The sequence below is a fragment of the Chrysoperla carnea genome, chromosome 1 (genome assembly GCF_905475395.1).
Source record: "Chrysoperla carnea chromosome 1, inChrCarn1.1, whole genome shotgun sequence".
Classification (NCBI taxonomy): Eukaryota; Metazoa; Arthropoda; class Insecta; order Neuroptera; family Chrysopidae; genus Chrysoperla; species Chrysoperla carnea.
In genome coordinates, this window is record NC_058337.1 from 116852482 (window position 1) to 116867413 (window position 14932).

The 14932-nt window shown below is 30.4% G+C and overlaps 1 protein-coding gene across 1 annotated transcript in view; it reads right to left on the reverse strand.

The window, feature by feature from the left end:
- Positions 1-3581: 3581 nt before the first annotated feature.
- LOC123301859 (protein tincar) overlaps positions 3582-14932 on the reverse strand; it is a 131015-nt gene continuing 119664 nt past the window's right edge. Inside the window, exons 2-9 of the mRNA XM_044884797.1 lie at positions 7937-8221; positions 7264-7645; positions 6387-6589; positions 6003-6314; positions 5772-5940; positions 5418-5562; positions 4717-4962; positions 3582-4613 (exon numbers count right to left, since the gene is read on the reverse strand). Coding sequence (XP_044740732.1) covers positions 3660-4613; positions 4717-4962; positions 5418-5562; positions 5772-5940; positions 6003-6314; positions 6387-6589; positions 7264-7645; positions 7937-8221 — 2696 coding nt within the window. The 3' untranslated portion in view covers positions 3582-3659. The remainder of the gene's footprint in view (positions 4614-4716; positions 4963-5417; positions 5563-5771; positions 5941-6002; positions 6315-6386; positions 6590-7263; positions 7646-7936; positions 8222-14932) is intronic.

Sequence of the window (14932 nt, forward strand, 5' to 3'; positions counted from 1 at the left end):
GAAAGTGTGAGACAGTGTGACCACTGGGGTGAGGAGGTCTCCAAATCCTAATTTTAGCGTGACGTATTTTATGAACGGCCCCTTGCCTTAAATTCTGAGGAACATGTCTTCTGTTCGTACTATGTATTCTGATTTAAAGAACTAATCGCAAAAGACGATATAAAATTAAGATTTTCTAATTCATTGCGATATCATAACTGTTTTGAGTACAAAGTGAGCCATATATGTTAGAAGTGATTTGCTGAAGCCTGCGTAAACGATATTACTGACATAGTAGGTAATTTTAATTTCCGCATGCGTAAGATAATCACTCCAAGTTCATTTGGATCACTATAAACTCAGAAAAATATCACAAAGATTATTTTAATTAATTTCTGTGAACTGGATTAAAAGTATGTGTGCAAAAACTTATTTTATTTCGGCAATAGATATTTAGGAAAAATTTAAATAAACAAAAACGCTAGTCGTTATTTTTTCCGATTTAAGTTAAACAATGCTAAGTGTAAGGTAAATTTTAGGAATTATATCTGTTTCTGTATTTTCTACCATTTTATTGTGTGTACATAATACCTACGTATTTAACCGAATTGGATTTGAATTGAGCTGAAAATCACCATTTTTTAATATTTCAACTGATTTTTCTAATTTTTACTTAATACGTAATATGCTGCAATACAAGTTTCTCTTAGCTTTTCTCCAATCTTGTATCATCATATTTGAATGCCAAGATTATTGGGTTATCTATTAATATTTTTCTACTGGTCTATAAATACTTCCTCTACACAACATTTTATATTTAATTTGCGTTTTTCTTATTTTATACAATTGGTGAATTTGAAAATTTGTTTATGAAATAGAACTGGTTCAGATTTGTATAAATTATATTTTTGCGTTGGATTTAAATCTATGCAAAAAATTTAAAATGGTTCTTTTCTGAACAATTATCAACTTAATTCTATATCGAATCGAGTTTTGAAGGAATTATTTTCAACTTGAGTATAGTGAGTAGTTTTTTATTGTTTTGGGGGAAACATTAAGTGTGAGGTTAATACATAATTGTCTCATAATACGGAAAACTAAAAACCTTGAATCAGATTTCATTTCAATGAATAAATCTGGAATTTTTACTAGTTAATCTAGAATTTTAAAACATTTTACTCATAGAGAGCTTTAAATTGGAGTTACAAGAGTTACATGAAGGATAAATTTTTCGCATATATTTAAAAACATCTTTCATTTATCACAATTTTTCAATTATCAAATTTGAAATATAATTTTAAAATTTTATTGTTCTTTATTTGTGCGTAAAATTATTCTAAAAGCCAAATTGATACGTTCGTAGATTCTGTTCGACTTAAATTACTGCATTGTGAGAGAAAAAAGTAAAAATATATCCGTATCTTAATCTTTCTTTTTAGATCGTAATCTTTTTTTTTAGTATCGAATTTCACATTGTTGTATTCATAGGCCAGTAATTTAAGGTCTATGATTCCGATCCGTATGAATATGAATTAACTTTAAAAAAATTCTTTGATATTTGAAAATTTGTTCTAATTTTCTTAAAAGTTAAATAAAATTATACTAATTGTTTCATATATAGTGAAGATAAAATTAAAGAAAACTTAAACGGCCATTTTCATTTTTTTATTTTCATCTACACTTTTACTACGATTTTATTATTTTTCAAATTTTTAAAAACACTATTTTCTAAAATGTCAATATAAAAGTGTAAGTCAGTCTTTCTGTATTATAAAAATTTTCTTATTTTGATTTTTCCTTATAAAAATTAAATATTTATTTGTCATATTTTTGCTTATTTTCTGGCATTACAAAGTATGATAACTTAAACTCGATATGATTTTGTTTGAATGTGATATTTTTTTTTTGTAAAAATTTTTATATGTAGAAGTGCTGATATTTTTTTTAAAATCTGGCTTTATTTGTTATAAAAATTACTCCGGTAAAAGCCAGACAACATAAACTTTTTAGATCAAACTATGACAGATGTTTATGAAAACCGCTGACAGATGTTTATTAGTTTTTATATTGGACAAGCGGATTCGTCAAAGCTCGGTATACTCGGTATACTGTTATGAAATGCCTTTATGAGACGCATGCGCAGCGTACGGAAGTCTTGTGATAACGTATTGGGCTTGCTTATTATTAAGATAGTCTTTATTTTCGCGTCTTCTAGCCATGTCAGCTTTGACGTTAAATTTTATCACTAATCGACCTTTAGCTTTTTACGGCAACTATTTGCGATGAGTTTTACCTTAACTAAAAATAAATTGAAAATCTTCTCGACTCATTATAATCATATTTTCAGAGTCAATTAGCGATTTATGTTTAAACATAAACATCTGTTTGAGCTATTAACAATAATTACTATAAAAAAATTAATTCCATTTCTTATGAAAATTAATTTAATCGTTTTAAAAAATTTATTGTGCCCCAATATAAGAGTTTTAATAATAATTAAACTAAATAATTAAAGAAATTTACATTATACACAAGAAATCATTTTCAACTTTAAAATGATTTGCGTTTTTTTTTTATATATATACATAATATATTACAAAAATGGTACACAGGTTTTACTGTAATAATAATTAATTGTTAAGTACATTTATTATATTCATATTTTTATATATGCTCATTATTAATGAAGAACATGGTACAAATCAGCAGTTATTTTATTATATTTAGGAAGAGATAAAGCCTTATTTCTCATATATTTTGGTAATTAGTGGCCAAAAATCACAAAATTTGAGACAAAGTGAAATGATACTCCTACGCACTTTGATCGAATTGCAATTGAATGTATCCCAAAATTATGCCTGCTTACCAAATTCTGATGGACTGATGGAGCGGGAAGCTTACTGCAGAAAGTTTACAGGGATGTATTCCTTTACCCTTTCAGAAATAAAAGACAAATTTTAAAAAAACGAATCTCCATATTTTCAGTAGGTTTTCGAACATGAATCAAATTTGGTGACTTTTAGCAACTTCAAAATATGTTTTATGAATACTTAATAGTTCTTTGATTATAGAAAACTATTTTTTCCACTACATTTGCGAAAAATATATTGTGAATTAACATTGAAAAGCACATCATGGAAAATTATTTTTGTACCATTTCGAAGTTGAAAAATTAAATAAAATTACTCCGATATATTTTTTTTTTATTAAAATTTTAATTCTAACTATATAATACAAAAAGCTTTTTTAATATTATTCTTAGAGCTTAATATCAATAAAAGCAATAACATTTCACTTTTGTTTTGGAGAAATTGTCTATATATAAAAAATTTACCATAAATATTAAACTACAACATAAAAAAAACAGTGTTCTCTTTTACCGATTTATGGCAGTGTGAATTCTACTCGAAAAAATTATTGTAATCCATTAGTAAATATTTAATCGATAATTTTATAAAATTGAAAAATTCTTGATTGTTGCTGGTTTTTTCATCTAATTAAAAATACCCTGGTTCAAATTAGGTCCAAATTTTCAAAATTATATTTTAGTTGGAATGTTTTTTTTTTAATAAATTAGTTTTATCCTAAAATTCTTTGGTTTGCAGCAAAATGACTGTCATGCCAATTACACAAAAATCTTATTTGATTGCCGAATTGAATCGCCAATTTATTATTAAATTTTACGAATTATAGTGATAAATTTCACCCGATATTCGAGTTCCATTTCCCGCGTTGCCATAAATCGATTCTGCCGCAGTAATACGAGCATGTAAGCCGTTTTGATGTAAGTATGATGGAAATCGTTTAACAAAAGGACTTGGAGCAACAGCTGCATTACCCGGATATAATCGTACACCATTCAATTGTGATGGGATGGTCGTATGATGTCGTGGGAATGCGTTGCAACTTGTGCCACTGTTTAACGGAGGTTGAACTTGAGGCATATTATTTGTGGAATGTTGTGGTAATGGCATAGTTGAACAATGTGGATATGCCATCGAAGAGGGTATTGGTTGTGTAGGGTAATGTGGCAACGTAGCCGATGATGCTTGCGTATTTCGCAAAGCTTCTGCATTGTGTTCTGTAAATGATGTCATACGCATATTAGTAGGCCTTCCGAATGATTCATCTTTCACAATGGGAACTACTGCCTCTGGCGGAGGCCTTGTTGATGGCTTACGCCGTATTACAACCGTACTTTCTGATTCTAACACGACTGCAGGAACTCCGTGTTCAGGAACATCTCCATTTATAGACGTATTTGTGCTGGATACGTATATCGGAGAATTTATTCCTGATGATGAAAAACCATATATGGGTTGTGGTGTAATGTTAGGGGAAAATGGCTGTGGGCTTGATACTAATGGAGGTGTGTAAGATGTTTTATGTGGAGATGGTTGAGCAGGTGGCCATACTTGTTGGGAATCTTCAACAGCAGGTTTGATTTGAGGTCGTTCGGAACTAGCATTTGAGTGTACGCCACTGGAACTTTCACTATGATTACTTCCTGGTGGTTCTGGTGGGGATACTGATGACGCTTCAGATGCTGTAATTGAATCTGAACGTGGTGTAATTTCATCATGTGGCATTCCAGAATCTGCTCGTCGTAAACATCGTGGTGTATTGCCAGTTGCCTAAATAATAAAAGTATCATTAATAAATTATATTTAAAGAACAAAAAAGCAAAATATTCAACAAAAAGTTTCGAATAGAAGAAAATGGTTAGTAATTTCGGACCTGTCCCGCTGCCACTAGCTGCACATTAACAACATTTATTGGAGCAGTTGTGATATTATTATCAGCGGTTGGACATGTTGATTGCGTGATGACGGTTGTAGATGCTGGCATACCATCCGGTTCATCTCGATCCGATAATGGTTCGGGTGTTAATAAAGGACTAGGATCTTCATACTCTACGGGAGGTACCAAATCTCTACTAGTACTTGCATATGTAACACTTTCATCTTGCATACAAGCAAGTAACTGCTTAAATCCAGTTTCCCATCACACAGAAAGCAGCAGATAAAGAAGAGAGAGAGGAATGAGTTACTTTGTCGTAAACATTTACTTGGTTAACAAATATTAGTGTTGTGTATTATGTAAAGGGATAACATTAAATTTAACAGGACATGTAGGATAAGTTAATTTAATACAATATTAAGATACATTGAAATAACATGTCTTGGGAATATTAGTGATTATTACAGTTAAATTCAAAAATCATGTTCTAAAATGTGGATAATAATTCAAAATTGTTCTTCAAAAATGATTATGCCGGAGAGACACGACGACCTAATGACTTCTTGCCCAAAACATGAATTTTCTATATTAATATTGTAAAGCACCTTCGAAAATAGCCCAAGCATGCACAGAAAACGTTGTCACCCAAGAAAATTTTGTGTTTGAGAAATTTAACTTGAGTAAATCGCAAAATTTACCTTTCCTTCCTCTGATGTTGAATCTTCGCCTGGGTCAATTAATGTGGGTGCAAGTGGAAGTTCCCGCAAGGTGGCATAATCGCCGTCATCTTCGTCCACCCCGTTTCCGGACCGATTTCTGGCCTTGGCGAATCCTGTTTTATTACTAAAAAAGAATAAAATAATCATAAAATAAATTCGTTGAAATTAAAACGAAATCCAAACACCATTTAAAAACTAAAGTGTTAGTTAAGAAACAGAAAATGGTTAGCAAACTACTGATCACCAATTCGTATTATTTTTGACACACAAATTTGATCCATGCAAACACAACAAGAACACAAACACCGATAGAAAGAGAAGACCTATAGTTACCGAGATGAGGACGTACTGGGGATGTCGTTAAAGGTGACCTTATGCTTCGTATTTCCTAATTTCTTATTAAACCATCCAACTTTTTCATTTTCCGGGGACCTTGCTGGAGATATTAATGCTGGTCGTAGCCAGTAGATTTGTTCTTCACCTTCAGGTTCTTCTCCTTCATCTAAAAAAGCATAAATCACTGTTAGAAAAGGTAAAGTTATTTGAAAAAAAAGTTAAACTTACTTTGAGATTCAGTAGCACGTGCTTTTCGTTCCAATGCTGCTTTTTGTATAACTGACATAATAGCCTTTTTCGGTGAAGTATCTTTAATTGTGTAAGTACGACCGTTTCCAACAACTAACAATGGAGATGAACTTGAATCATCACAACTTCCACGGTGCGAGGTGATTAAATCAACATCGGTAACTAGCTTCACAGACTTCGCTGATCGAACTGCTGCACGACCGACAGTTACACGTAACTTGAAAATCCATTTTTGTTTAATGGTCAAAAATAACCAAAGTACAATCCACGAAAACAAATGTAATAAACCACCTAAAAAATGAATAGTTAAAATATCAAAACTAATCGATTAAAAATTTTGAAATACATTGTAAAGTACTTTACCTATTATGCAAGCTAATATTGCACCATCTAAGCTCCCTCGATAAACGACTGTGTAATCATGCAATAATGGAGCATTACAAACACCGACAGATAATAACACGCAAAGAGCCGCACAATGAGTTACATAGCTCCAGCCAGCATTGTTTGTTGATTTTAATTCAATGATTTTTCTATGCCTTTCATGATTTATAAAAGCATTAAATCTAGAGGAATAAAAAGAATACAGAACAATTAAATTTTAGACAATGCTTGATTATCTTCAGTTCTTGATTTACTTCAAGCAATTCGTTTAAAAAAAGAGGCAAATTGTATTCAAAATAAGGTACGCACAGCTTTGTCAAAGTTATACCGGAAATTATTATCTAGCAAAAACATAATTTTCGTTCGATCATCAATATTCATTTGACGACCACTTTCAAAGTAGGGTCGATTTGACGTTTTTCTAGATTTTTTTGTGTATTTATGACTCTTTTCGATATAATCTTGAACTCCTTTACCAAATTTTGTTTCAAGACCTCTCGATCTCGATCGACTCGAAATAGTATGGTAGGGTCAAATCGAACACATAAAGTGGTTTTTCGTTCGTACCTACTTGCCAAGGATTTTTGTGTTTTTGCATCTCTTTCAATCCCGTGTTTTCGATAAAAGGGATAAGTTTTAACACTTTTTTAATTCGTTTTTCAAAGCTTTTTGTTGAAAAATTTTGATTCAATCCGTTGATTGTTAAAATCGTTACGCACTTTTGTGTTGTAATGATCATTACCACGATCTTTTCAAATTATAAAATCCCGGTTTTTTTTTACAGATTAGTGATATTTAAAATTTACGTTGAGTATTATCTTATTTAGAATACAGTTTGCTATAGAAAACTATTTACCTTCCATAACCGTACAGGTATAACACCAAACTGGATGTTAAAATCAATAATCCTGACAGAATAAACAATCCCAATGTTACATGAGGATTCAACAAGAATGGTGATTTAAATGAAGTTGTAAACATGGACATGCCACGATCTGGATGATGTCGAAGCAATGGTAATGCTTTTGCTGGGCCAATCATTTGTACTTTATATAATATTGACATGCCAGCATACGCTAATAAACTTTGGAGACCATTTGTAAGTAATTGAAATGAAAATAATGCTCCAAAACATTTATTCGTACTCCAAAATACTGACGGATATCGAACTGAATATACTAGTAATGATACGGCGTAGTTTAAATATTCCACACTTACAGAACTACCCCATCCAGCATCTAACAAAGAAAAAGATAACATTTAGATTAAAAGCAGTAAAAAATGACAAGAAAAAGAGAAAACGAAATGAACATTGGCTTCCTTAATCTATTTTGTTTTTTGCCATGTAAGTGGCCTTTGAGCTTTGCAAATGTAAGAATAGAAGGCGTAGCAAGAACAATATTATGTGCAGATGCAGGATATAATTTTGCTCATCACTACTGCCGTCTTGCTAATTTTGTATAGTATTGATTTAAAAGAAAAAATATTGACATAGAATAATTTTAAAAGAGAATGAAACATTTTCTTACCTGGACCGGTAGCATCAACTTCAATATTTTCAGGTCCAAGAATATTCTTTAAAGTTTGAACCATGCTAAACGGTTGGCTTCGTGGACCATCTACCATGCCCGTGAAATTATTGTAAAATGATGTATAATTACTTGATGAATTTGTGTATAAAGATGACAGTGGAGGCGTATTTAATGGAACATTTGGTGTGGAACCATTTACTGAAATTCCAGTCATGAAACTTAATACTACAAGACGATCTCGATGGACTACCATAAAATCCAAATCTGTTTTCCATATTGATTCTGAAACAAAATTAAGAATTTGTTAGTCAATTAGTTTAAAACAACTCTGTAGAACAATTTTATTAGTTTTCGTATCAAATTACTCAATATAATTGTTATTTTCAACGAACCAAAGATGCAGACTTTTTGTTCTACAGTTTCAGATCCGTGCTTTTTTGTGTTCCTGTATTTAGTAACGGAGACTAAGAGAACGGTGTAAGTAGTTATTAAATTTTTTAGGGTAATGTCGCCGTATTCTATCTGCGTACGTTGATGTAACCTTGTAATCAAATCAAAATGTAAATTTTAAAGGGCCGGTTGAGCCCTTCAAATGGGTGCCTAGCACTCAAACCAAGGAGTCTTTTGTGCTTTCTTTGGGAACAATATGTCACTCAAACGCGAGACGCCTATGGGTAAGAGGTGCTATTTTAAGCAGATGGAGAGACACCATACAGAAAGGCCGGAGATTTTCTGCCGAGACAGTTCCCAGGATTGATGGATCCAAGGTATCGGGCCAAAACATTCCTTACCTGACACCTTGCAGGTTTCTGCAGGTTTAGATAACATTCATGGATGTTTCTTCGTCTTCCATGCAGGTTCTGCAAGTGGGATCATTAGAGATGCTCATATTATGAAGGTGGTAGTTCAATCGATAGTGCCCCTTCAAGACTTTACTGTGTTCTAAAAAGTTTCAGCACGGCGAGTTTTAGTACACAGTCAATTGGACAAGCTGTGGTTTTACACAGCTTGTCTTGCAAAGTAAGTTCTTAAGGTCTTACCAAGTAAGTTCTCAGAAATTCTTTTATTTACTATTTAACCATTATTTTCGGACTAAAATGGACCACTTGCTGAAGTGTATTATAAATAAATACACTTCACTACCAGATTTTAGTACGTTCTTTCTGATTCACTCTGTACATGTTATTTAAAATTGAATATTTAATTAGATTTCTTGTTGTTTGTGTATTTGTTGATATCGAAACACAGTGGCGGCATATTGTTTTTTACAACAGAATGCGGTTTGTTGTATTTATAATGTGTGTGTGTGGTTGCCTAACCAATTGTGTGGGGGATGCGTGTATCACGACACGATACATTGTTCTATAAAACTTCTTGAATATTTATCTGATATGCGATGTTATACAGGAAATAATAATTTATGTTAAAATTAATGGATATATCAGTGAACGAATAGCGTGATTTTTTAAATATTTTTTTCTGTATGAATATGCATTAAGCATAAATTTTATTGAATTTATTTAGCGAATAATAAAAAAATGAAAAAATAAAACAAAGGTACCTAATTACCATTTGCTAGAAATTATTCATATTTTACAAAAAACAAAATCGAAAAATAAATTGTTTTTAATTCGTAAGTTGTATAAATTTGGAAGAACTATACGTTATACGATTTATTAGATTTGTGAAAAACTGTGAAAGAAAAGGAGTCCCGAAAGCTGAGGTAAAGACAAACAAACATGCAAAAATAACAACAAATTCGACAATTCCTTTAGTATAGGCAACTATATTGACAAGGAAGTCATTGTGATAGTAGTCAATCAGAATAAGTATTACTACCATGATAGCATTGTTAGCGCTAAGAGAAGAAATTAAAGAAGAATACCTAACTTCCCGCATTAAGAAATGAAAAAAGCAATTAAAAGGCTTGAAAGTTTCTGAAATTTTCTGTGGATATCATTATGTCCGAATCGTTGTGAACGCCTTACTGTGTAGTATGGTGTAAATGGGCGCCAGGCCCATACTAGTTGGCGATTCCCACAATACTTCTGGTGGATAGCCTTATTTAATACTGAAATAATATTTATGCTATAACATAGATAGGTACTATAGCATCTGTCGCTATACCATGCGACTTTGTATAATTTCTGATTTTAACTTTGATATTTTGTTTTGCTTAATGTTTCTGAGGTATGGGATGAAATAAGTAAGGTTATCAATAATTGATAAGTGATCCTACGAAATAAATATTTGTTAACATAAAACTCAGTTCATATAAAATATTTGGTAACTAAGCAAACTTTTTGGAAAAACAAGGAAATTTATAAAAGACCACACTCAAGAAGTCTTTATACTCTTCAAAAATTAGAATTCATTACTTTTAGAGCTTTAATTCCGATAAAAGTTGAACTCTGCAATGCATAACAGAAAATTGAAATTGTTAGTAAAGTGCAAGCGATAAAATCGAATGTTCTCTATGACATTAACTTTTATCTTTTTATAAATTTTATCAATTTTTCTTCTGTATACATGTAGGTAGACATTCTAAATGTTCTTAAAAATGTAAAACTATTCTTCATGGTAAAATTATAAAACATACTTTTCGAAGAATAATAATCTCATAATATCTCAACAGTAACAGCTTTTCTTGTCCCAAGAAATCATCTTTTCTTTTGTGTTCAGAAAAAAATAAAATACTTTTAACCCAATTTTTTCTCTTAGTGTGAATGTACTGACAATGCATATAAGCGTGTAGCAGGTTGCATAGATAATGACAAAATATTTAAAAGCAAATTTTGGTGGGTATGACGTTTAGAGACAAGGCGCATAATTTACAGTTAGTGTACTTTTCTTCATATATAACATTGCATTGATGTTAATGCATTTATGACAAAAGATGCTTGTACTTTGTTGAAATACTTTCATCAACTTAAAGCATTTCTCTTTCAGTTATCCTCATGGAATTGCCTTCATCGTGGACATCAGAACTACTCGAGACGTTACCTGTGATATAGCATGAATTTAACCGGAGTTTCAATATCAATCTAAATGACTCTCTGTTCTCCGGGCCAGTTCTTCTTATTTCACGGGCGTAGACATTGTCTTTTACAAAGCCGCAAATCTTTACTAACGGCCGAGTAATTCCCGATAAAAAAAAACATGATTATAATTAATGCCAAATTAATCAACGCTTATAATGACTCAAAAACGTTTGCTGTACTTAGGACCATGTCAGTTGAAATTTTTGATATACTCATTAATGATATTATTAAGTATTTGTTTTCGATTTTCAAGGTGAAAACGTAAGTTTCCTACCTGGAATTAAAAAATCATTAATGCTTTTATGCATTAGTTTTTTAAAGCGTAGTAATTCTTCTATAGACTGGTTGTGTAAAAAGACATTATTACTATGTTTGAAACGATACAATTTTTCTAATAACCATTAGTTTTATTATTACTGACACTTTTTACACGATACACCAAGCGAGGAGCTATTGAAAGAATAAAAAAGTGACGCAAAGAAACTTGTTCTTGGTTTTAGTGGTAAAACAGCTCCCGTCTACCGACCACATGTACTGCTTACTTACTTTATGTATGGTTTATTTAAAAATATATATAAAAAAATAAAGCTTAACTTTGCATATAAATAGAATTTTTATTATACGCTGTTAATATGTAACTTGATAAAGAATTAGTACTTGCTATACTTATTGCATATAGGGAATGAGAAAGTTAAAGTAAAAGAAAATGTGTTCTAACATTATTATCATCGTTAAAAAATTATACCAGGTGTGTTAAACTAAATGTGAAAGTAGTAAGACTAAAGCCACATTAGAGATGTAGAAATGGTTAAAGAAGTCAGGAGGCAATTTAAATAATTAGTATGCACCCTACAGCCCTTATCTACTGTCGCAAAATTTTTTTAAGGATATTTAGAGTAATTATAATCCAAAAAACACAATCATCTTGCTTGACGATTAAATCAGGTTTTTTTCGCTGGAATCGTTTCTGATCAAAATATTTTAGGCGATGTTTCAAAAACTGTTCGACCAATCATAAAATGAATTCGATTTTTGTATCGCTTAGGCGGTTGAAAGATTATATTCTGTAATATCGATTAAAATCGCATACAAGAGGTTTCTTCAGTCGCTACTTCAAAAACTTGTGCTCAATCTCAAAATTAACCAGATTTTTGTTACTTGAATTATTCAGACTAATAAAAACAAGTGAAAACAAACAATAGACTGAGTTAATTGTTGAAATCCCTGTACAGAAAGTGTTGAATGTCAGTATTTACTATATTTTTAATAAATTAGAAAAGCTTAAAAAACCAATACAATTATGGCAATATATTTCAGCTTAAAATTATTTGGTTTTGGAAATAGCGACAATATTTTCTAGAATTTTCGTTCCTGAGAATGTTGCAAAAGACTACTACGGAAAGACTACTTAATTTGGACACTACCTGCAAATTTTCAACGTTTTGGGTTGTAGTGTTTACAGACAGACGGACGGACATCCGGAAATGGGCTAATTATTAGGTGATTTTTTTGAAAACCTATTCCGAAATTTTGACATTAATATTAGTAATTATCATTAAGTGGACTAAAATTAGTATACCTTTAAAATTAGTATAAAGGATATAAAAAATAAAAAAACCAATGTTTGATGCCAATGCAACGAGTCTGGTACCGTGGATGACTGTGAAGGTCACTTCTAGAAGAATTCGATTAAGTCTGACACCTAAGGTGGCTGTGCGAATAACAAAAAAAGTACATAGTGTCCATGGAAAAGGCTTACATAAACGAGCAAGTAAGTATATTCTTGGTTAAAGAAAATTTTCCTGCAGTCAAATTCTTATTTTCTTGAATTAAGTATTTGAATTGTTGATTCAAGCAATATTTACTTGATATAAGAACATCAACAGCCAAGTAATTGCAATTAGTTTAATTTAGGAATTTTATTTACAGTGTATTTGGCACACTCTATACCCTAGAACATGCAAAATTTGTATAAAGATTGAACATAATCGATTATGTTACAATTTTTTTTTTCTATCATAAAGTTTTTATCATATTACATATTATATTCGGGTAAAATCGTGTAGTATAAAATTGTTTTTTGTAATACACAAAGGACTTATCAAATTTGAAAATCTTTAATAAAATAAAAATTCTTGAATACCTTCATAAAGTTGTTAGGTATTTTCTATCAGTGATTTTATGATGGAGTTTTATTTTTATCAAAATAAATTTTCTTGAATAAAATTCACTTCAAATAATATTGAAGTTATACAAATAATGATGAAAATATATAAAAAAAACGAAAGATATTAAAACGTATCATTAGTTTTAATTAAAAATTATAATTATTTCTTAAGAAATATATGATATAATTAATTAAATTTATTTAAATACTTCTATATCCGCTTATGTAATTATACTTCCCACGCATTTTTACGTTTAAATATAACCAAAGTATAATTTTTATAGACATTATTTCAATTTGGTATTTAAATATGGACGTACTTAAGTATTTTATCATTTTATTTTTGCACAATTGAAATCATTAAAAAAATTTCAATATAATTATATTTTTATGTACGTCATCTACAGATTATTATTGGTAACGGCCATACAGATTCCTAGAAAACATATCTTAAAAATAATTTTAAAGAATTTTCGATAAAATCAGTACTTGGGGCGAGGGTTTTTGGATTGAACAAAGATTTTCAAGTCAAACCTCAAATAAACTCGATTGAAAAAAAATTTTTTGTGTTACAAGAACAAAAAGTGTACTATTTTGACATAGATAACCTAGACAATGATAAAGAAATAGACTTAGAAATTATTTGTGTCGTCTATTGAGCAAAAAAAGAGACTTCAAACAAATGAACATAAAGATAAAAAATAAATACTTTAATTAGTTAAAATAATCTATAAGGTGTTTTTAACAAGCTAAAGCATATGTTTTTACAAAAAAAGTGTCTACAAAAGTCTAAAATTATGTAGTAATTAATTAAATTCAACTATTTAGATTTTGTTTTATTAAAAACAAAAGAATGTCTTATGTCAAAATACGTTTTTAAATTCCCCTAAAATTTTACTATATTAGGGGAATATGGTGGCAATTTACAAGAAAGACAAATATGCCTGCAACTGTATTTTTAACGAAACAAAAAGTGTAACGTATTCATTTTAGTTGAGTGTATATTGGAAACATTTGTCATTCTGTTTACAGTCGGTATTATTAAAATTTGAATATAGAAAATAAGCTCAAATACTTTTATATAAGTTTTCTCTTTCTCCGCTTTTATTGACTAAAAATGTTAGTAATGATAACACGAATTAAATGTAAATTTAAACGATGGATTATGTATAATTAAAAACGATTATGTTATTATGCAAAAAAACACTCAATCTGCAATAATTGTATATATGCACAATAAGATTAAAGCGCCTAAAAGTAACATTACCCTAAATTATATGTAAATATAGGATGTCCTTTACTTGATTTAACGTTATTAACGTTATTGATAATATTAAGTCGTTCCAATCACTCTTGTTTGACACGATATAATCAAGAAACTATGGGAGGTATTATTTTCAATTGAAAATAAATCCGACCGTCTGTGATATACTAAAATCACTCAGAAACTCTTCTAAGATAGAAGAGATAGAGATTCTCAAACTTACTTCGTCTCCCGCCCATTTCGAGAATCAATTATTTTCAGAGCTGACAGCATAAAAAGCGTATTATGTCAGTCTTATCCTATAGAATTTATCCTATACAAATTACCTTGTAACTAAACTGTAGTGTCCACAAGGAGACGTTATCGCCCACTTGGAGAGAGACTCTTCTAAGACGTAGCCAGTTATTAAAAGGCCAAATAATATAAAAGTCACTGAAAAGTGTCTATCAAATACACATCCAATAACGGGACACCTTATATATCATGAAGATGTAAATAAATTGAGTATAAATTTATTTTAA